Raw genomic sequence first — 24,793 nt, forward strand, 5'->3', positions numbered from 1 at the left:
AGGCCTAATTTAGGTACAGCTAAAAGAAAACTGTACATTTGTCTTTACAAACTATATAAAATGTCAGCCTAATATTTGAATCTGCAGCTGCTATAATTTTCTAGAATTAACAAATTCAAATGTTACTTCTTTGAAAAGGGGCAAACTGGGTTAATTTGTCCTGTGCAGACTAATATTCTGTAGCTCACTGATTTTCCCCAGATATCTGTACAGAGCAGGAAATCAAGTTATAGGCACACCTATTACGATAGGAGTTTAATTTATTCTATGACTTTAAAGCTAAAGGGTTATAGATGGTGCTTCTTTTCTTATTTTAACACTGAAATTGCTCAATTGATGATAAAGTTGGATTCTAACAATTCCCCAGTTCGTTTTAAATAGGGCATGGTAAAACAAGTATCCCTTTGGTCAGAACAGAGAAAGGTAAACATCTGCAATAAAGTTTTAAAAAGTTCTCACATTGTAAACAGATCCTAGAAGGATTTTTTTGTGCTATAAATATGAATACTGGCTACACAGCATTATCGGTTTTAGTTTAAAGCAGTATTTAAACCAAAACCAAAGATGTAATATATTGCAGTCTACCAATTCTTAGTTGTGGTTGAATTATTTTCCCCCACGCTGTATGAAAAGGCACAGGAGCACCTTTGGACAGCAGCATTGTCAGTCTGGGTGGAGGGTAGTGATATATGTACTAGCAGATTTAAATACATGAACAAATTAAAGACAAACTTCAGGTAACACTTTATAATCGGCTACAGCAAATAATTTTTTTTCCTTCTGGGATAAAGGTTTTACAGGAATAAGTAAAAGCTGATCATTGCAAGCACCCCGCTAGTGGTATTTGTTAACTGACACATCTGCAAGAGAGCTTGTTCTTCTGAAACACAGACTCGCTGGCTGAAAGCCTAAAAAAGAAAACTAATACAGCAATCACATCTAAGAATTGGTAAGCTGCAGTATAATAAATTATTGCTTTTGGGTTTAATATTAATTTAAGCAATCTAGACCCCCAGACTGAATGGTTATACATAATGATGTTTCAGAGAATGCCCAGTTCATTAAGGAGATTTTAGATTTACAATTAGATGGGTTGAAAACTTGTTGCATAACGGGCGTCAGAGTTTTTGACCCATATCTTGCGCTATTGATTGTCCATATGCATACTATCTGCTAAACTAAATGATGACTTTACCGACTCGGCTCCTACATAAGAACATGATCCATTTAACCGCACTTGTCTGTCCTTCCACTGCTTCTTCTCCTTCCCCCAAATTCATATTTGGGGGAGGGAGTGGGAGAGGGGAAAGGGGAGGAGGGAGAAGTAAAGGAATAATTTATTATTGTTTTTTTTTCCCCCCTCCACACCCCACCCCCTCCAATTACATCACTTCACATTCCTTTCTCTACCCGTTCTATTTTCTCAGGCTTATCTTTATTCTTCCTTTAGTAAATACTCACATCATTCACATTTCCTCAACAGAATATAGCAGTTACTTCCTTACAGATGCAAATACTTCTAGGTAACACACATTTTCTAATCCGGATACACAACACAGAACACGCAACCTCTTCAAAGCTACCCTTACCTGACACTTCGTATCCCCTCATCATAAAAGCTCATTATTACATGGGTCAGTTCCCTTTACTATATACACCTGTCTTACTGCATTGTAATCTACATGTCTGACCCGTCTGCGATACGGGACGCCGTTTATTGTGTCTATTCTTGGACTGCGATCCGTAGTTGTATTTGCTTTGCTATGCCTTATTCTTTAACAAAATATTTTTGGAGAAAAAAATATTAATTTAAACTTGAACCTAAATAATGAAATACCGGCTAACTAATAATGTTTACCTAAAATCCATAGGTGGAGGTGGCAGAGAATCATCAGGAGCTGGTGGTGGGCTTGGAATGTCGTCATTTGAAGGCGGTGGGGGATAAAAAGATATATCAACCCCATCCACAGGGCTTATGGTTCCATCCTGATTAAACTGAACCCTGAAATGCACAAAACATAAAAAATGTTAAATACATTATTTTTAAAATAACATTCTTTAAAGTGTATTTAAAGACAAAACTTCTTTTTTTTTTTTTTGAATAGAGGGCGAGGAGGCAGAAGGCCTGTCAGACTTTTATTGCTGTCTGTGTCCCCATTAGCCGAATTCACCCCCTTTGTTTGTCCTAGTGACCACTGTCACTGAAACAGAAGGTGTTGGGGAAATCCAACATTTTGAGTTGCCACCAGAATAGGAATTGTGGGAAAAGCTTCTGGGGAGGGACGGGAGGGAGGGGTTGGCACTTGTACATCTTGCAAATATTTTCTTCCCCTGTTATGTCTCCAAAATTGGAGTAAAATCAGCTCAATGTGGTACAGATAAATACAGAAAAAAAAAAACTTGGATTTTCACTCTTTCACACCAACCAAAATGAATAGCTTGGAATTTAGTTTTAGTTAATAAAAAGGTCAAAAACCTTACTCAGATATTGATAGATTGTCTTTTTGTTCCTCAAATTCCTTGCCCATTTTCATCTTCTCCCATTCATCTTTTCGTGTGCGGATTTTACGAGGATTCACATTCCCACGGTTAGGATTATCTTTCTTTTCTCTCTATGTAATGTAAAAGTGGTACCATGGGTTAACATCTTCAGTTGCTAATACATTATACTGGCTGGAAATATTCTTATAGTACATTTGAAATGCTAAAAGGTGGATACTGAATATCCAGTCATGGTATTTATGTATGTCTTCTTTCCATCTCCTTTTTGCAGCACATTAATAAAGCAAAGAACATGTACCGTAAACAAGGACTGTTGACCTATGTGTTAAATATTATATATTTATTAATGCCTTATCTACAATATCTTCAGTAACTTTAAACCTATGCACTGAATTTCTAACTTGACTAAAAGCACACTTAAGGCACACAGGTCTCTACATCCCTACTATAGCTAGAAATGAGAGGGGTTACACTGGACTGTGCTAAAGCTTTGTCAGTGTCCAATCTCCTAAAAGGAAGCGGCTGTGTCCCTTATCCACTTGCCCTCCAGAGGATTTACCCCCTTCCTGACCAGGCCATTTTTTCTGATATGGCGCTGCGTTACTTTAACTGACAATTGCGTAGTCATACAACGCTGTACATAAATAAACTTTATGTCCTTTTTTTCCCACAAATAAAGCTTTGGTGGTATTTGATCACCTCTGCGGTTTTTATTTTTTGCATTATAACCAAAAAAATACCGTCAGTTTTGAAAAAATAAATATATATTTTTTTACATTTTGCTATAAAACATATGCAATAAAAAAAATTAAAGAAATCAAATTTCATCATAAATTTAGGCCAAAATGTATTCTGCTACATGTCTTTGCTAAGAAAAAAAATCCCAATACGTGTAAATTAATTGGTTTAGATGAAAGTTATAGCGCCTATAAATGGCGGTATATAGAATGGAATTTTTTTAAATTTATTTTTTATACTAGTAATAGCGGCGATCAGCGACTTATAGCAGGACTGTGGGACTGCGGTGGGCATTCTGACATTGGGAAGGAACTGTCACCGATATCCCCAGTGACACTAATACAATGATCAGTGCTAAAAAAAAAAAACAAAAAAAGCGCTGACACTGTTTTAATGACACTGGGCAGGAAGGGGTTAACTTCTGGGCGATCAAAGAGTTAACTGTGTGCTGTGTTTGTTTTACTATGTTTGCTGTGTTGTGTTTCACTAAAGGATAGAGACCTCTTGTTTACACACAGATCTCTCCCGTCAGCTTTACACGGCGATCACCGAGTGCCGGCTGGGAATCGATGGCCGGGACTCGGTGACTGACATCCCTCAACAGCGCCCTGGTAGTTCACTGAGAACTACAAATTGTGGGAGTAGTTTTTGTTCAGGGTGTCACTCAGTCCGTGCAAGGCGCCAACTATGGATGCAGCAAAAGATCCCCAGACCATCATGCTTCCTCTACGTATGACAGTCTTGTTAACACACTGATAAACCATTCTTTCACATACTCAGCAATGTACAAAAACCCAGAGTGATGAGCAGAAGATCCCACATTTTGATTCTGTAGTGCACTGGTGGTGCTTCATTGCCCAGGCAAGCCACTTTTTCTTATTTTGCCATCATAGCAATGGCTTTCTAACAGCCACTCAATCTGTCCAGCATGCAGCTTCAAGTCTTCTCTTCACAGTTGAAACCGAGACTTGCTTACGTCAATCAGTGTTAAGCTGTTGTCCTGTGAGCTGCCTGTCATTCAAGCTGTTTGTTGACGCTCAGAAACTTGTCTTCTGATTCGGTTTTGGCTTTGCCAGACCTCCTCCTGTCAGTTTCCTCCAGTTTCCAAGTGATTTTTGATGGTGTAGGACACTGTACACACTGACACCTTGGCTTTCTTTGCAATTTCTCAAAAGGAAAGATCTACACTTCTAAAGGTTTTATTGGTCTGACTGTCTTCCTTTGTGAACTGCTTTTTTCTCACCATTTTGAGAGCAATATACTACTCCCTGTAGTTCAATAGTGTCCAAATATTGCTTAAGAGGGTGTAGTCTGTTTCAACACTGCTTTTATACAGAGAGGTTGTAGTCAACGAATGTTGGGACACATGTAGGAATTAGTATAAGCTTGCAAGGCTTAATTTACTTACATTGCTGTAGTACAACTGTGAGTTGTTAACACATTATTTCTTCCCTGAAAAAGGCATTTTTGTATATCTCTGAAATGTTCATTATTTTTCCGTTTTTGTTAACCTAAACTTTGTTTCTCACCCTTGGCAGTATATTGCTCACCTTTTTACGATTTCAGGTTATTCACTAAACTTGAACCGTTTAAATTTCAAACTTTCATTGAAAACTGGAAAAATAGGGGTGTTCTAAAACTTTTGACCGCTAATACAGGTAAGTCAAAATCCCCTTTCTCTGTACATGGCACGAGAGTTAATTTTTATACCATGAGATGTCCCCAAGCAATAATCAAGGGGTGGTTAACAAAACAGCCAATATTTCAGCAACAGGCCCACAAAAAGAACAAGAAGCTTCAATAGATCTGAATAGACAACAGCAGAAGCATCTTGTAACCAAAGTAGGATTCAGCAGAGGGTCAAATGTAATAAAAAGTACATTTAAAACATGCACAGAAAAACAGGCAATGGTCCTACAACCATTGAGAAGGACCAATGCTAAATACTCTAAGGAACCCGAAAACCCCCAAACTCTTAGGGGGACTGGATTCAAGTAGGAACTCGTTCCCTGAGGACAGAAGACCTGGAAGAAGGGAAAAATAACCACCCAGCTGGGTGGAAGAGGGGAGTGGATTTACATAAAAACCACCCTGTGAAAACAGAAGGGTCAGTTGGCAAGGAAATACATGGCAGGCCAATATAGATTACATTCCTGACATCAGCATAAGACAAATTGTAAGTGTCTGACATGCCTTCAAGGTTGATCACAAGGAGGAAAAATGACATTACCATAGAAGGCAATAAAAGGAGCCCCAGGGAAGCAAGGAGGACAGGCTTCCATGATATATTGTCCCCATGTAGCTTAAGAAAAAGAGGGGGGAAGAACACAGGGAAGGGCAAAGCAGAACTACTGCTATTAGGGTTGATAGAGAGAAGGCAGTTCCATTCCTAAAAGAGACTCTTACTATAAAGGTGAAATCACTTTGAGCGCAAAGGGAGGGCTCTGTGTGGGCAAGAGCACCTGGGAAGGCTGCAGAGAGGCACAGTATATTGCAAGAGCAACAAAGAAGAGGAACTTCATGCAAAAGAGAGTGCACAAAAGAGTATGAAGCCAAAGTGTTAGGAAAAGGAAATACAAAACCTAGCCAAGACATGTTGAGTCCTAGACTAGGTGCGAGAGCTACCTCACATGATAGATTACAGAATGTGGGGGGAGTGACCTTCATGCACCCGGGAAGAGAGTGGCACCAAACTGAGAAGTTGGAGAGATGCTAGAAGATCTCTAAAAGAGAGTCTGTAGAGTAGTCACATAGTAAAATCTGTATAATAACATGGGCAGGTAAGTGCCGAGGTATTTACAGACTGCTTGGAGGGGAGAAATAAGCACTTAAGGGGTACAGAGAATTGGGGCTTGGGCCCTGCAACCTTTTCCAGTACTTGGTTGGTGAACGAAGTTGATTAGTGCCAAGGCCAGTTCTATTTTGAGCATACCAAAACTCAGAGCAGGGTAGCCCAGAGAGACCTGTGTAGAAACGGGGATCCATGTAATGAAGCTAACTTCTGCACATAGTGAGAAGTAGGATTCCAGTGACCTTGAGTGAAGAAGCTGAGCACTGTTGGTTCCAAAAGTATCTGCCAGTAGAACCTGAGGGAAATTCTCATGGAGATGCAAGCAATGTGTGCCAATGTTAGCAAGGTCATGAACATAGGGTCAGTGATAGACAAAATGTTTCACTGAAGGGAACAAAATTATAACAATATGAGGATTACACCCAGATATTCCAAGCAGTACAGGTAGGAGCAAGAAGCCTGAGAAAGGTGAGGAGCAAACTGGGAAGTGAGAACATCAGTGTTTGGGCCCACGGTAAGAGGGGAAAAAAAAGTCTCCAAGGCACCCTGGGTTATGAAGGCTTGGAGTTTAAATAGGGGGCAAGTTATAGTGTACCACAAGGTGTGGTGGGTTCAGTAATGTAAAAACTACATTGAAGAGTGGATAGATGGGGGGTGGAGAGACACCCATCACATTGTGGTTGTTTTTAAAGTTATAAGACCTCTCAGAAAGACATAGTGGTAGATCTATAGAAAAACAGGCAGAAGCCACACTGCCGGAGTAGATTTTGTGATAAGCCAGGAGGCTGGTTACTGTAGTAATTAGAGTAGATGTTTTTAGGAGCAATGATGGGGCATGCAATTTCTGAGTGGAAAAGGGTCTATGTGCAGGAGTTTGAAAAATCCTTGTAATCCTCTGTAAGAGGGTAAGAGATGACTACCTCTTGTAATTGTAAGCTGCAAGGAGATGTAGGAAAAACAATTTGCCTTGTGAAGCAGCAAGCAGAAACATGTAGCAGAGAAAAAAACAACAGAGGACAGCCACAGAGATATTTTTTGTGTACCTCTCCAAAAGATAGGGGGGGAAAAGGTTAGGACGTCTTTACTTAATGTGGAGCAAAAATTAATAGACATCCCCCCTTCCTTTGTCAAGGGGTGAGAGCAACTTTTAATACAAAAAAGGTTTATTAGTAGGTCCAGTGGGCTTAGCAGTGGGGGGTCTGCCATGAGGGGAAGGACCAGCAGTAGATGAGGACTCCCAGAAGGGACAAAGAGATCTTAGCTGTATGGTAGAGGAAAGCCACTACGAATGCCTGAAAGGAATTTTCCAAACCTTCAAAGGGCATGAGTAAAAGGCACCTGTCACAGGAGGGTTCTGCTGAACAGGCTTTAGGCCATAAACTTATGCGCATATACACAAGAAAACAGGGATATTGTGGAGATCTAAGAAAATCTTGCAGCAAGTTTAGGATTATCTATAAGTGGAGAAAGTTCACTATTGATTTCTTAAATTCAGTTTGCCATGGCCTGGCTAATCGATTAAGTGGACTCAAAATAGTCTCCAAATTCTTATCAACTGCATCTTTAAAGGAGAACGATAGCCATAGCTATTTTGGCTATACTTCTGAGGGTCACAGGAGTGCAGTTCATGAATGGGAAATGCTTTGCAAGGCTTAATATATCTCTTTGTGCTCAAAGGGGTGTGGTGAGACAGAGAAGAGTCAATGCCAAAGCTTTTGTGTACAGAGGCAATAAGCTTTATAAAGTTAGCTCTTCAATATAGTGATGGTGTGGGAGAGAGAAATCTTCTGCAGCTTCCTCTATCACTGCCTCTACATCCTCTCCATTCCCCACTGATTAAATGTCCTCTTGGACTGTCATATCACAGCTTGAATCCGGTTGAGAAATGGGAGTAGAAGGGAGTAGGAGAAGGGCATTTTTGAGCTTGAGAAAAAGGCAGCTAAATTAAGCTGTAATCTCTTGAAGGAATTGTGACGTGTTGAGTAGTCCACTTGTTTTTGTGAAATTGAACTAGAACTGGATGCTGAGACTGGTGTTAAAAAAGGGTCTTGCTCTGATGCAAGGGATGCATTATCACTCTGAGCTTGAGTGTTGTGCAAGCCTTTAGCAGAGCAAATGTTTGCTTGTTGTTTAGATCTGGCTCCCTTTCACCTGGTCTCTACCACAGCTGCAAGTGAGGGTATTCCCCTGAGGGGTAATCACAGTGTGTGTGAGATAAGGTAAGCGTGTCTGCAAGGAGTAGGCAAAAAAACAGGTGTAGACCATCTTGTAAAAAATCCTCATAGTGAAAGGGTGGGGAAAAACACCTGAGAACCTTTTAAGAGCTCTCGGCAGAAGTGATGTCAAAGTGTGCAACCAATAGAGTGATGAAACACCTGGTCATCCACCTGAGAGTGAGCTCTGAGTAGTTGAATTTTAGATTCAAGTTTGGAAAGTTTACACTGTGAACTGAATACTTTCCAAACCTAGCCCGATTTTATACAGTAATGATTAGAGATACAGGCGGACTCTTTCTTACCTGTCCACAATGCTGGACTGTGTACAAAGTCCTGGCTTCGACCTTCACTGTGGGCATACTTTCAAAGGAGTCTTCAGAGACTGGATTCCATTGCAATGGAACATAGCTCCGGACCTGTATAGTACCCTGAGGCTAACCACACGTTGCAAATGCCAAGGTGAACATCCAACATGTTATACAGTGCCCAAAGCAACTTTACAGGCCATCCCCACAGCATGGGTTCCATGTACAGCTCACAAATTTTTGCAGAGGCTGAGTCAATCTGGATACACTTCTTCTGTGTAAGCATTAGAATAAGTCAGGCTGAGGGCTGACTGAAGAATCCGAAAGTAAAATAATATAAAAAAATAAACTAGAGAAGCTGGTTTCTCTGAGAAGAGTTCCATCCCCTAAACACACTAAAAAAAAAATGGCTCACCGACTGGGGAAGGGTTATAGGGAAAAGTGCCCCAGTGAGGTGTGTCTTCAAAAGCTTGCCAGTGTCCATTCACCTGAAGGTACGAGCCCATAACCCATGGTGTATAAATATTTGCCTGCGACTGTACTGTAATTTTGACTTATCTGTAAATTCCATATCTTGGAGTACAGTATAGGGCATAATACTCCTGGACCCTGGGTTGTAGGCTCATATCCTAAGGTGACTGGACACTGGCAAAGCTTTTAAGGACATGCCCCTTGGGTGCCTTCACTATTATCCAACCCCACTCCTTGAGTCCTCCTCAAGCTTCAAGCAAGCAATGCAGAGTAACTAAGAAATAAAAGAGAGGGTGGCCTGTGCCTGTGGACTGTACTCCAACATATTGAATTTATAGGTAAGTCTAAGGCTACTTTACACTGATCCACAGCAAAAACTCATGTGTTTTTGCCGCGGTTTTACCGTGGTGCATTTTTTAAAGAACATGCAACTTAAAAACTGCACCAAAAATGCAACACAGGTACATTTTTGATGCATTTTCAATTCATTTCAATGGGGAGGTGTGTTTTTGGTGGGTTTTTTTTACCGCATCAAACCTGCATCAAAAATGCAGCAAGGACTTTGAAAAATGCACTGGACCCACAAATGATCAGTGTGAAGAGTTCCATAGGAATACATGGTCAGGTTTTTCTTCCTCTTTTTTTAAACGCAAAAGAGGAACAAAAACGGATCAGTGTGAAAGCAGCCATAATTCCTCTTAATCATACAGTATAGGACACAGGCTGAATTTTCATACACCCTGGGATATCCCCAAGCAATGAATGCGCAGGATAGGCAACAATTAGGCAAACAGAGCTCTGCAACAGGACCAACAACCACCAAGGGTCAACAGGCACAACTTTAGAGTACCACTCAAAGAACATTGTAAGCAAAGGCTGCATCAGTAGAAGATTGGACTAAAAAATATTGAAAGGCATGAACAGAGAATGAGGAGGTAGTCATAACGAGCTGCCCTACAGAGGTCCAGCGCTGAAAAACCCACCGTTCTAGGGGAATTGGCACTTAAAAGTGCAGGAGTTTTCTCCTTTAAAGTGTAAGCCAGAGATGTGCAAATTATATCGCCCAGGCGACAGGCAGGTGGTTTTCTTTTGCTGTTAGCCCTGCTGCGGGCAAGCAGCAGGGTTTACTTTTTTTTATGCCCAGGCGATTCCCATTTTAAGCAGAAATGGTCAAGTCACTTCTGCAGGCAGTGGAAAGCCCCTCCCCCTGAAGTCCTGCTTTGGGTCCTTGTCCATGCTGCGCTAGCCCAGGGAGAGTTCCATAGTGTGGGCTGGACAAAGGAGATCAGAGCCAGGGCCATGTCTGCCTACTGAACTAGAGACAAAGGAAGAGAGCCGGGAGGAGGAGAAAAGGAGGGACAGTGCTGTCCGCCGGAAACACCTCCACCGGGACAATATGGCTTTGCCTCCACCTGCGAGACGGACACCTGGACCAGCCCTCATGTCCACCAATGGTTAGTGATCCCTAGCTAGCCCGTGAGATGCCACCACCTCATCGGTAGCGACCTCTAACATCACTTCTACTGGAGACACTGATCACTGACCCTCCAAACCTATATGGGGGGACTCTGACCCAATATATCACTTATGCTGCAGAGGATGATGGGCCAGGGGTCTGACTATGTCTTTGTACCAGGTTCTTCTGGGCGACTTCAGTGCAATGAGAATCACAGGCTCCTTCTTTTGCGGAGTAGATAAGGCAGAATTTGCAATGGGGCAAAGACATAGATTAGCCTGATTTGAGGATCAGGGGACTAGATAGTCATCTGATGCTCATGCTAAAAAATCTTTAGACCTGGCCACAACCAAAGTTTGTTGGCTGTTGAACCTGGAGACCAGGATATCCACACATCCAGGGTCCCCCATTACTGACCTATCAAGTTGAGGATTTCATGGTGAGGGGTTCTCCAGGCAGTGGCAGCTGGGATAGCCCACTTTCTAGTTTTTCACTCCTGGGATGTGGATTGCAGAGATTGCTGGACAGTGGGCTTCAGTCCATGAGATGTTTGCTTCCTTCATGACTCCTGGTACCCCCTTGGTGGTTGATCAAAGCCATGGCCAAGGCATTATCTGATTGATCATAAAACCAAATGCCTGGAGCATCTGAATTGTCCTGTGGATACTTGCAGATAGCTCAAAGGTAGATTAACCCTTCAGGAGAAGGTTGTGCAGATAATCTGCGACCTGGAAGCCCTGAGTTCTTAAATGAGCAAGAAGAAGTGCCAAGACTTTTGGGAATACTCTAGGAGCAGAGGATAGGTCAGGATAGGTAGTGCGACAAACTGGAAATTATTGTCTTCCACTGTAAAGTGCAGAAAGGCCGATGAGCTGGATAAATGGGAATATGCAGATAGGCATCTTGAAAGTCTACGATGTCAGGTATGACCCGTGTCTCAAATAGGCAATAACCGGCCTTGAATGTTCCAAGTGAAATTTTCAAATTTGAGGTCCAGAATAGGACAAATAACTCTGCTGCACTTTGGTACTGTTAACAGGTATGAATAGAACCATTTGATTCTGCCTTGTGGAGGTACTGGCACTAGTTGGTTCAGTACCGACAATAGATGGTTCAGGGCATTCTGCAAACATGGCTGTCCTTTGGCAGTTATTGGATAACTTGCGAGAAACTGGCAAGGGGATAGAAATTTGAACTTTATTTTGTACCCCTCTGAAACCACCAATTGACCCCACAGGTCTGGGACATCTGTGAACCAGACAAGCACATGCAAAAGATACCCCTCCGTTCTTAGAACTGAGGGCATGCCTTCACTGGGAATAAGACTTTGAAAAAGACTTGGTGAGCTTTGTGGCCCAAGTCTTAAGCAGAAAGGATAGGCTGAACATAGGTTCTGAAGTGGAAGCTTGAGTAGAGTGATTGGGTGCTCTGTATCTTGAAGAGATAGAGGCTCAAAAGGATGGGGGTTTAGGAATCTTGTGCTTTGGGAAAAAAAAACCTTCCCTGTACCATCTTTACTGAAAGTGCCTAACTAAAAACAAGTGTGCTTCAAGGGCATGCATGCAAGTCATCTTTCACAGGCAGCTTCCGCTGTACAGGCTTTTAGCCATAAGATTATGTGCATATGCCTGGACTTCAGGAAATTGGTTTCATATGTTCTAGGACATCAACATAAAATAGTAAGGCAGAAGGTAACTGCTGAAATTGCTAAGCCAAGACATGGCCTTAGAATGCATTGTTGTGTTGGTTGTTCATGGCCCTATCCCAGTTAGCTGCAGTTAGAGATAGAAATTGCAGAGATAGCTGGCTGCAGAGGTGGGACTGCAAGAGTAACGAGATCCTTTTGGAGTGTCTCAAGCTTCCTTACAGCAGAATATTTGAATGAAGGCTCATCTTCAATTGGAACAGTGAGATATTTGTTCAAAACTGAAACGGCATGATCAACTACCGGGTCAGACCACTTATTGGAGAACTCTTTTTCCACCAGAGAGAGCTTGGTAATAACTTTGAGAGGAGTGAAAATCGTCTCCCAGTGTGACTCAATCATTATAAATTGACTAATCTTATTGTTCATGACAGGGAATGTCTTTTCAGATTTTGCAGGTCTTTTTGTACGCAACAGAGAATTGGGTGTGTCAATAGTGGGGCTTTTGAGCACAACAGAGGTGAACAAGTCCACAATTACAAGCACGCTGCATGAAACTCCTGTTTCATGTGTAAAAGTCTGGGAGAGAGAAATCTTTCACAGCCACCTCTAGAACTGCCTCCATGTCTCCTTCATTCCCTTCCATGTCTACTTGTTCAAGGCTGGGCCGGGTTGTTGGTTGTCTGAGAATAACTGACATTGTTGCAGAAAGATCTGCTTTTCTCAGGTAAGCAGCTTGTTGCAATCCTGAGGTAGAGTTAGAATTGGATGCAAAGACTGGTGTTAAAATCAGGTCCTGCTCCAATGCAGGCCTTCATCAGAGCAAGTGTTTACCTGAGGTTTTTATGTGGCTCCCTTTCACTATAGCAAAGCTTACCCTGTGGGGTACTCACGAATTAGGTTGCTGAGTATGCATGTCAGGAGGGAGAATGTGGCTAGCTAGGTTTAGACCATCTTGTAGCAGAGTCTTTGCGGCAAAAGGACGGGAAGAAGTGCTCAAGTATCTTATAACATCTCTAATCAGAAATTGGGGTAAATTCATTGTGGGGTAAATTCATTGTGTGATGCAACACCTGAAAGGTTTGCACTATGAAGTGAATACATTCCAAACAAGATCCAGTGCCCAAAGCAACATTACAGGCCATCCCCACAGCATGGGGTCTGGTTAAGGCTCCCAAGGCTTTACTTAGGTTGCACCAATCCAGATTCACTGCTTCTATTGTATTAGAAGACAATAGAGAGTTGACTGAAGAATCCAAAGATAAAATAATAAACAAGTTAAGCTAAAATTATTTCTCCATAAGGAAGAAAAGGTCCATTACCTTAGGATACTGGCAAAAAACAGAGGACTTATGGAGTGGGGTAGGGTTATAGGTGAGCCTCTAACTTTGACAGTCTCAAATCACCTGAAGGTACAAGTCTATAATCCAGAGTCAAGGAATACTCAACTGTGTCCTGTACTGTATGATTTAAGACTTTGGAAAGGGCATCTAGCCTCTTGGCCAATGGATCTTTAAACACCAAGATGTCCTCAACAAGGAGAGTCAAAGTCTTGTTAGGCCATGAAATTGCCAGTTTCTCTATGGAAACAGTCCACGTTTTAAGGAACCCTTCTGCTTAGAAAAATACTTTGGAGGAGTAAGGACTTTTTCTGGATTAGACCAATTACTATACAAAACAGGTTGCAATAATGAGTGATCAGGAAAGGTCTGAACAGGCTAAGGGACCTTTAAAGTGGTTGTAAAGGCTCAAGGTTTTTTACCTTCATGCATTCTATATAAAGGTAAAAAACCTCTGTGCAGCAGTGTTCCCAGCCCCCTCAATACTTACCTGAGCCCCATCGAGATCCAGCAATATGCACTACAGCCTCCGCTGTACTGGGTCTCTGCCTCCTCACTGGCTGACACAGCAAGCGGGAGCCATTGGCTACTGCTGCTGTCAATCACAACCAGTCAGCCAATGAGGAGAGGGGGCAGGGCCAAGCCGCAGCTCCACATGTGAATGGACACACAGAGGAGCAGCGCGTGCCCCCATAGGAAGCTGCTTGCTATGGGGGAACCCGACCGAAAGGAGGAGCAAGGAGAGCATGAGGGGACCCTAGAAGAGGAGGATCCAGTCTGCTTTGTGCAAAACCACTACACAGAGCAGGTAAGTATAGACAAGCTTGTTACTTTACAAAAACAAAAATGAACCTTTAATATTGCTTTAAGAGAACCCAGGCTGATAACCTTAGGTTAAGATGACAAAGGCAGTTTCAGGTCTAGATGTGTGCAATGCAGCAGCAAAGACCATAATGGTGTATTTAAAGTGGTATTAGATCCAAAACTAAAACTGTAATATATTGCATCTTACCAATCATTAAATATGATGACTGCATTCATTTTTCTTTTCTTAGGCTCTCTTCCCTCTATTATCACCCGGTAATCTGGCCAATAAGACACCTCTTGTATTACAGTGCCAACACTCTGGATTCGTCTCAACCCTCTAACTGCTACATTTGCTGGACAGCTTGTTCAGCAAAACAACAGATTTACTGGCAGGATCACCAGGTGAAAATAAAAGCAAGAAAAACTAAAAAAGAAAATTAATGCAGTCATCACATCTAACAATTGATAAGCCGCAATATAATAAATGTTAGCTTTTGGGTTTAATGCCGCTTTAAGTTTTGGAGTGATGTAAGGCAACAGTGATTCCTCATGTACCAAGTCACTGAACAAAGAAGGGGTACATGAAGCAGGAAATGTTAATGGTGTCTTTTACCTTGCCACTAGAGGCAGCACACTACACATCCTGATAAAGCAGAAGAGAAGGCAGGGTGCAATGTCCAGAGACTAGCTGAAAAGACAGCATGCTCAGGAAAACAGCGAAAGCTTGTGCAATACCCCAAAGAGGCTGAGGAGACTCAGAAGAGCCATGTAGAGGCACCCAATTCAACATGATGAAAGGCTATGCCTAGAAACAGCTGATCTCAAAAATGCAAAATGATCCCCAGTGGTTCTGCAGCAACTGAAGAGTCTTTCAGAAGAAAAAATGTCTTGATAAAGAAGAAAAAATTAAGAAATGATTTGCTTCTCTTATAGATTAGAGAGAAAATGCCTGTTTTCCTAAGAACACAACAAACACACTAGGCATGATAGGAGTAGGGTTATACAGGGATGTCCTTACAGCATTGTTTGCTAGTGTCCAATCTCCTAAAAGTTATCTAAATAACCTTATGTACCTGGATGCATCCTGAGTCCCTTAATGTACAATCAGGAAAAGTTTTATGAAACATCAATCTTTTAAAAAGGTACAAGGTTTGCTACTTAAAGAAAAACTAAATTCAAAGATTTGAAAAGACTGAACCAAAAGCTATAAAACACATCTATAACATCTATAACCATGATAAGGACATCACAGGTGTGTCCCATCAGCCTGTCCTAAAGTGGGAAGATGATCACTTTACTTGGCAAGGGACTCCTACATCAAAGATCTTTGCAACAGAACCTAAAAGTACAACAATAAATGCTATTTTAACATCTTCCCCAGTAACCACTCCCCTTTCTCCTACTTCATCTTGGGTAAAGTTATCCTTATAAAACTATTTCAGCTGGATGAGAAGTAAAATAATACATCTAAGCAGTCCCATCTCATGCAGCATTCTGCTTCTTACCCTATGTTTGCGCTTTTCTTTCATGATATCCTTTGTGTCCTGCAACATCTTTTCTTTCCACAGGTCAAAGAAGTAGGATGGGTCTGTGTAAAACTTCAAGGCCTCCTTTCTATCTTCCCTGTAAAAAGCAAGAAAGATTTCTGAAACAAGGTCAAAACATTTGCACATCCATACAATACACATAACAAAAAGCCTTGTTACCTGTATGGGGTAAGAATGTTGAGTGGTGGTGGCATGTCACAGGTAGCATATGTTTCACAGACAGGAACCGAAAGAGAATCGCGTACAAAGAGTTGTTGATCTTGCAGGGTACTACTGTGAAATGCTTTTCTCGTGTTTATGCCCTGCAGAGAAACTGGAAATAAAAGTAAAAAACACTTGAGACTGATGAAAACATAACAAGTAGTTTTCTAAGAGCTGCTTATGGTCAATAAATGTTTCTGTATCATACCACAAATCATATATGACACTGGGGCATTACAATGCTTTCATTATCAAGCTAGAGAAGTTCTTATTTTCCTAAATTGGGTATCTTTTCAAACAACTTACCCTCTTCTTCTTTAGGATCAAGCTGGGTCACTTTGACCTGTAGCTTTTCCACTCTCTCACCCAGCATTCCCACACGCTGGGCAAACATACTTGCTTCAGTAAACAGCTCTCCAAAGATGTCTTCTGCATAGCAGCCTGAATAATATAAATGATTTGGAATCATAAAATATGTAACCTTTTTTCCAAGTATAAATATATACATATAAATGACAAATACAAATACATGGACAAAATCAGTATCACATAATGTGTCCCCTTTTTGGGAGATATTCCCTCTGCTTCTGTGAAAACTGCAAAACGTTCCATTCCCTCAGTCCCGATGATGACCATGAGGATGAAAACTAATAATGAATCCTCTCGTCAGAGACATATTTAGCATCGAACATCTGTTTACTGATCTACCCTAATTTCTGTTGACACTGGGGACAATTCACTAAAGGTTATTGCATACGTCAGGTTGGTCAAGTGACCACATATCACATGCGATACGTAAAATATCAATTTACCATTGCTAATATTCAGTATTTACCGCATATAGCTAAAGCACTCAGTAAATACCGCATACAAAAACATTAAACTCAATTCACAAAAAGAAATAATTAAATGCATGCGGTAATTAAAATGGTTCTATAGGCTCAATGTGTTCTTTATACCTTAATGCATTGTATGCATGAATGTAAAAAACCTTTTGTGTGTAGCAGCACCCCCAGCTCTCCCTACCACTGAGCCCCATCCCGATCCAGTGATGTCTACGAGTTCCCCCGGTTCTCCGGGCAATCCTACTTCTGACTGATTGAGGCAGTAGCAGAAGCCGTTGGCTCCTGCTGCTGTAAATCATGGCCAGTAAGCTAATCAGGAAAGGGAGGGGCCGAGCCACGGCTCTGTGTCTGAGTGGATAAACACAGCTGCGGCTCAGGGAGCGCACCTGTTTGGGTGCAACTATAGCACGCTGCTTGCTATGGGGGCACCTGACAAGAGGGAGGGGCCAGGAGCACCAGCTGGGGATTCGAGAAGAGGAGGATCAAGGTTTCTCTGTGCAAAACCACTGCTCAGAGTGGGTAAGTATGACATGTTTGTTATTAAAAAAAAAAAAAACAACCTGTAGCTGTCACGGTTGGCGGACGGCACATCCTTAACAACTAATGTGTCATTAGCTGTCAGCAGGGTTCCCTGCTGACAAATGAATGTTAAAAAAAAAAAAAAAAAAAAAAAATTTCCAGCAATTAAAAAATTAAGAAAAAAAATTCCCTACCCCTGCTATTCCACAACTTACAAGACAGCATCCCGCTTGTGTTTGCGAGTCCCTGTATACGGACTGATGTTTTAACAACTTCCTAGAGGCCTATCCGATCATTCTCCCTTGACCATGACCATTAGATCTTGGGAGACACGTAATCCCTCTTTGTGGAGGTTGGGACCGCAATGGATAACACACCCTAAGGCTACAACAGAGATTCCTTCTACCATTCAGGCCAATTGGCAGACCAATGAGAGATCTGTCCCTCCGGCTCTAGTCTGTGATGCATTTAAGGCTTGTGTTAGAGGACAATATGTCTCTCTCATAGCTGCCATATGTAAGGAGCAAGTCTCTGAGGCTTCAGCTTTACAGCAGGAAGTGGAGGACAAGGCTGAATCTGTTGCAGTCTCCAACACACCGGGAGACTTTGATATTCTATTGGCAGCAAAATGGGACCTACAACTCCATATGGCGGAGGCTACTAGGCTAGATTTAAAGGATAGTAGCAATTATTCTTTGAACAGGGGGATAGGAATGATAGGTTTCTAGCTATGCTTGCACAAAATGACAGACCTATCACACCCATTTCTGAAATCTGCACATCAGGGGGCACTATGGTCTCCTCTACTGAGGAGATCCTACAGAAGTTTCTAAAGTATTACTGGCAGTTATACCTCTTCCATGCCCTCTGATTTTGACACCCCACATCTTATGGATTTATTTGGTCCCTTGGCCCTGGGTTGGTTGTTGGATCAAGAAAGAGAGAAGCTGGTGCGACCCTTTACCGTTGAAGAAGTGTGTGTTGTTATCATGTCCTTCCCTTCTGGGAAGGCTCCTGGCCCTGATGGTATTCCCATGGACTTTTATAAGGCCCATAGCGACATCGTAGCCCCACGGCATCTCTCTATTCTCAATGTCTGGAAGCCAAGTCTCTCCCTCCAGCTATGCAAACGGCACATATTACATTGATTCGTAAAAGCCCGCAGGATCCCACATTGTGCGCCTCATACTGGCCTATTGCCCTTCTCAACTGTGATCTTAAAATCCTGACCAAACTGCTAAACACCAGGCTCAGCAGGGTTACTAGCTTCCTAATAGACTCACATCACACAGGCTTCATGCCCCATAGATCCACAGACATTAATATCCATTGACTTTTCACATTCTCACACTACATTTTCATACGGGGACCAGGATGGTAACCTCGTTAGATATCGAGAAGGCGTTTGACGCTGTGATGTGGCCATACTTACGGGAAGTGTTACTCAGAATGGGGTTGCCTAATCATTTCATTAACTGGTTAAAGGTCTTGTATTCTCATCCCACTGCTTCAATTAGGTGGTCTTTCAGCTCCCTTTCAGTTGTCTCATGGTACCAGGCAGGGCTGCCCCCTTTCCCTGACTCTCTTTGCCTTGGTGATCGAGCCTATCGCAGAGGCCCTTTGGGTGTCTCCCGAGGTTCAGAGGCTTCGGGTGGGTTGAGGAACAGTTGGCCCTATATGCTGATGACATGCTACTATTTCTGCATGACGCGGGTCCCTCCCTACAGGGAGCTCTTTGGATCCTAAATGCCTTCTCTGTTGTCACCGGCCTTTAAGTCAGTTGGCATAAATCGGTACTGTTCCCTGTTGTTGATGGTGCCCTGACACAAGCTCCGAAGGATCTCCCAATACCATGGGTTAATAACTTTCGTTATCTAGGGGTCATTGTTTCCTTTACAGCCTCTGATTATTTCTCCTTAAATCCATTACCTGCTATGTAAGAAATCAAGGCTAAACTGAACGTGTGGGGCAACCTGCCGTCTCTACTGGGCCGCATATATTTGGTCAAATTGAAAACTACCCCCCAAATTTATGTATCTTTTTCGGCACTCTCCTCAATGAATCCCCAAAACCTTTTTTGTTCAACAAATAGGTTATTATCGACCTTTCATGTGGCCCACAAACTCCATGCTACAAGTTGACAACTCTAATGTGCCCATTTTTCTGGGGGGGGGTTAGCTCTGCCGGACTGCCGTAAATACCATTTAGCTATGCAATTGATGACAGCTCACTGGCAGCACTATGCTGGAGGCAGCACTTTTGGGTTCTCTAGAGACCCTACAATTCATACTCTTATGTGGCCTTAAGGCTCCATACCCTCTCACTCCCTCTATAGTAATAACAATTAAGGCCTGGAACCTGGGGCTTCAATTACAGTCAGGTCCATAAATATTGGGACATCGACACAATTCTAACATTTTTGGCTCTATACACCACCACAATGGATTTGAAATGAAACGAACAAGATGTGCTTTAACTGCAGACTGTCAGCTTTAATTTGAGGGTATTTAAATCCAAATCAGGTGAACGGTGTAGGAATTACAACAGTTTGCATATATGCCTCCCACTTGTTAAGGGACCAAAAGTAATGGGACAGAATAATAATCATAAATCAAACTTTCACTTTTTAATACTTGGTTTCAAATCCTTTGCAGTCAATTACAGCCTGAAGTCTGGAACGCATAGACATCACCAGACGCTGGGTTTCATCCCTGGTGATGCTCTGCCAGGCCTCTATTGCAACTGTCTTCAGTTTCTGCTTGTTCTTGGGAAATTTTCCCTTCAGTTTTGTCTTCAGCAAGTGAAATGCATGCTCAATCGGATTCAGGTCAGGTGATTGACTTGGACATTGCATAACATTCCACTTCTTTCCCTTAAAAAACTCTTTGGTTGCTTTTGCAGTATGCTTTGGGTCATTGTCCATCTGCACTGTGAAGCGGCGTCCAATGAGTTCTGAAGCATTTGGCTGAATATGAGCAGATAATATTGCCCGAAACACTTCAGAACTCATCCTGCTGCTTTTGTCAGCAGTCACATCATCAATAAATACAAGAGAACCAGTTCCATTGGCAGCCATACATGCCCACGCCATGACACTACCACCACCGTGCTTCACTGATGAGGTGGTATGCTTAGGATCATGAGCACTTCCTTTCCTTCTCCATACTCTTCTCTTCCCATCACTCTGGTACAAGTTGATCTTGGTCTCATCTGTCCATAGGATGTTGTTCCAGAACTGTGAAGGCTATTTTAGATGTCGTTTGACAAAATCTAATCTGGCCTTCATGTTTTTGAGGCTCACCAATGGTTTGCATCTTGTGGTGAACCCTCTGTATTCACTCTGGTGAAGTCTTCTCTTGACTGTTGACTTTGACACACATACACCTACCAGTAATCCACCACAGTTGTTTTCCATGGTCTTCCAGGTCTTTTGGTGTTACTGAGCTCACTGGTGCGTTCCTTCTTTTTAAGAATGTTCCAAACAGTTGTTTTGGCCACGCCTAATGTTTTCGCTATCTCTCTGATGGGTTTGTTTTGTTTTTTCAGCCTAATGATGGCTTGCTTCACTGATAGTGACAGCTCTTTGGATCTCATCTTGAGAGTTGACAGCAACAGATTCCAAATGCAAATAGCACACTTGAAATGAATGCTGCACCTTTTATCTGCTCATTGTAATTGAGATAATGAGGGAATAACACACACCTGGCCATGGAACAGCTGAGAAGCCAATTGTCCCATTACTTTTGGTCCCTTAACAAGTGGGAGGCACATATGCAAACTGTTGTAATTCCTACACAATTCACCTGATTTGGATGTAAATACCCTCAAATTAAAGCTGGCAGTCTGCAGTTAAAGCACATCTTGTTCGTTTCATTTCAAATCCATTGTGGTGGTGTATAGAGCCAAAAATGTTAGAATTCTGTTGATGTCCCAATATTTATGGACCTGACTGTAGAAACCCGTGACCCTTCAACGCTATCCCCTCATACAACCCTCTGGAATAACCCTTTTTTTACACCATTTCTATGTTTTGCCTAATCCACAAATCTGGGCAAAATATAACATTAAGTAACACCCATATAGTGGACAATGGAATGATGAGGTCTTTTAATTCCCTGTGATCTGCTTATAATGTCCCCTTACAGCCAATTTTCTCAGGCCTATACAGTTGGAATGTTCAGATCTGGAGGCCCTTCTCTGCTCTGATTCTTTTTAAAAAACCTGCTTCCATGATTTACTCACAGCTTATAAAAGTGGCACTACCTGATTTACTTAGGCTTAGACAAAAGTGGTTATTGGCTATTCCGGATATGGATGATGAGGAATGGAAGGACATGTGGAATGCTCCCTGCAAACAATTAGTCTCACTTAGGGACCAGCTCATACAGTTCAAGATCCTCACTGAAGTAGGCCCTATGGCCTACTTCACAATACACAGGGTACACCGCCTTGACCCCAGCATTCCCGCAACATGTTGGCATTGACTTTTACCACATCTTCTGGACATGCCCAGCAATCCAGTTGTTCTGGGAACCTGTGGTCAGCACCATCAGTAAACTTGTGCAGGTCCTCATGACCCAGTCTCCGAGAATATGCTTGCTTGGCCTCATTGACAGCCTTGTAACCACAAACGCACATAAGACACTTTTTTACTGCTCTTTTATGCCACGAAGGCAATTACATTCCATTGGAAGAAACCCACGGCTCCAACAACTGGATACTGGAAACAACTGGTGAACTCCCAATTACCACTTTACAAAACCACTTATGCAAATAGAGGTTGTCCTCAGAAGTTTGAAAGAACATGGGCCAGATGGCTGGGGATACCACCACTGCTAATCCCTTCATTTTGGTGTGAATAGGTTGGGAACAGGATAGAGCTTCTCTGTTTATTGTAAATTGTATCCTGTTTATAGTGGGGTCTGATGCTATATATTTTGACTGGGTTTCTACTGACTGGACGAGTCTCAACACACACTCACACCTTTGTAGGTTGGTTATGGTTCTTGTAATTTTCTTTTGTTCTGGACAGCTGCACCTGCGTGTGCTAAGCTTCCAGGCACTGTTTTTGAACCTTTGCAGAAATTAATAAAAAGTTTGTTAAAAAAAAAAAAAAAAAAGCCCCACTCCTCAAATACATATCAGACCCTTATCTGAGCATGCAGTCCGGCAGGTCAAGAAGGGGGGGGGCGGGGGAGGGGGGAATAGCGAGCAAACCCGGACCATACCAGGCCACATTATTATTATTATACAGGATTTATATAGCGCCAACAGTTTGTGCTGCGCTTTACAAAATTAAGGTAGACATTACAGTTACAATACAATTTGGTACAAGAGTAAACAGAGGCCCTGCGCGTTAGAGCTTACAATCTACGAGGAGGGGTTGAGTGATACGAAAGGTAATAGCTGTGGGGGATGAGCTGATGGAGGAAATAAATGGTGGTTTACTAGGTAAAAGCAGGATAGGCTTCTTTAAAGAGAAAGGTTTTCAGGGATCGTCTAAAGGTGGATAGATTAGGAGACAGCCGAACAGATTGGGGTAGGGAGTTCCATAGGATGGGAGAAGTCCGGGAGAAGTCCTGGAGGCGAGCATGGTAGGTGACACAGGAACTAGAGAGCAGAAGGTCTTGGGAGGATCGAAGAGAGCGGTTTGGTTGGTATTTTGAGACCAGGTTGGTGATGTAGCTGGGTCTCAACATAGAGGGGGGGTGCTCTGGGGCCCCCCAAAGCACCTTGTCCACATGTTGATGGGGACAAGGGCCTCTTCCCCAGGCGGTGGGGGCTTATCGCAATCTGGAAGCCCCCAGATCCCACCAGCTGTCAGCGGAGAGACCTGCTGACAGCTGATGACTCATTACATTACCGCATGTTTTCACTACTAAAATTACGCATGACTCCATAAAATAACTCATACTATTTTAGAAGCATTTTTAGTGAATGTCAACAAAGTTTTGAAAAACACTGTACGGCATGTTATCGCAAACTTGGATGCAGTAAGATATCACTTTGTGAATTGGCCCAACTGACCCTGGCTGCTTCAAGCAAGGAAGAAGCATGATCTGCACTCCAATAGTTTCAATTGAAGGCAGGTGAGAAATCAGCAGTTTATTGTCCACTATGTGATATATGTATAATGTTTTAGTAAACAAAAAAAAAAAAAGTGTCAGAAATGTAAACCCATGATATATTTCTGATATGTGCCTGTTATACCATGTACTTGTGTGAAAAAGTATCCTGTTCGCTTTGTATTGCTTCCTTTGTGTGAAATCCCTGGTGTTCCTGCCAGTCCTTCTGCTTTCCTATTAAAATCTGACTACACCGGGCAGGAGAACACAGCGTGGTCAGTTCTCTAGCTGTGCTGGGAACTTAGTGTACTCTTCTCCAATGATTAGGCTTGTCCTGACACCAGCCCACAGCACAGGCTTTTACTGGGACGATCAGTGTCCTGCTGTTTCTCCTCCCCTAGCTCTTTCGCAGCTGAGAATAGAGGAAGTGTAATAACTTATAAAAGGGGGGGGGGGGGGAATTTACAATGTTTTGTTCTATCTATACACAAATGTTTTGCCTTTCATTTCTATTTTAAACTGAATGGGTAGTTTCCCAAGGTGAGGATTTACAATTACTTTAAGTTACAACCAAGCACCCCCTCCTAAATATTTTTAGCCCGCCTTGCTCCCTGTGAACATAAAACACAGCAGTCTGGGGTGCCTATGTACAAATACAACGCTTGCACTACAGGTTACATATTGCCACACACACTAGAGTGACAGCAATAATTCTATGGCAATAATGGTTAATTTTAAAGTAGGGGTCTGTAGGGGCATCTAAAGCATCGCCTGTGGAAAATTAGGATACAGAAATCTGTTGTCTTGTGAACATTTTTAAAGCTTGACATGTTAGGTATTTATTTACTCAGTGAAACATCTTTTACATTTTACCAATTATTAGTATTAGATTGCATTTGTGTGCCTTAAAATTAATTTTAGTGTATCTGTTGCTGAAAATTATGAACTTGATAAACCATTGCACAAATCACGTGACATAAAAATTGGAACTGCCACCATGTTATTCTCCAGGGTGTCTGCTTTCAGGGAATATATGTTTGGGGGTTTATTGATCTTCAGGTCTAAAATTATTTTTCAAATGTGTGCAAAAAACCCCCCAAAAAAACAAAAACGGCTCTGGCAGCAAAATGTTAAGCCAAAGGAAGAAAGAAATGGATTAATTTACCATAGCGGTTTTAAAATGGTGGGTAGTTATTACCAGTATGGGCAGCCATTTCAAGGGATACACTAAATAAAATTATTGCTCTGCATAGCCATATACTATGGCTATGTATTTAGCAACAGCTGCAAATATTGTTTCATCATGATGCTTCCATGATTCAAGATAAATTCTAGAGTGATTAAA

General features: G+C 42.1%; 1 protein-coding gene across 2 annotated transcripts in view; it reads right to left on the reverse strand.

Moving 5' to 3' along the window:
• The window catches only part of WASF2 (WASP family member 2), a 269,369-nt gene that overhangs the window by 23,822 nt on the left and 220,754 nt on the right, over positions 1–24,793 (reverse strand). For both annotated transcript variants that reach the window (XM_089686248.1, XM_089686249.1), the window contains exons 3-7: positions 16,326–16,460; positions 15,978–16,131; positions 15,777–15,894; positions 2,482–2,612; positions 1,859–2,002 (exon numbers count right to left, since the gene is read on the reverse strand). In XM_089686248.1, the coding sequence (XP_089542374.1) occupies positions 1,859–2,002; positions 2,482–2,612; positions 15,777–15,894; positions 15,978–16,131; positions 16,326–16,460 (682 nt within the window). The remainder of the gene's footprint in view (positions 1–1,858; positions 2,003–2,481; positions 2,613–15,776; positions 15,895–15,977; positions 16,132–16,325; positions 16,461–24,793) is intronic.

Source organism: Staurois parvus, unplaced genomic scaffold (genome assembly GCF_062004578.1).
Source record: "Staurois parvus isolate SC_StPar_1 unplaced genomic scaffold, SC_StPar_1.0 ptg000394l, whole genome shotgun sequence".
NCBI lineage: Eukaryota > Metazoa > Chordata > Amphibia > Anura > Ranidae > Staurois > Staurois parvus.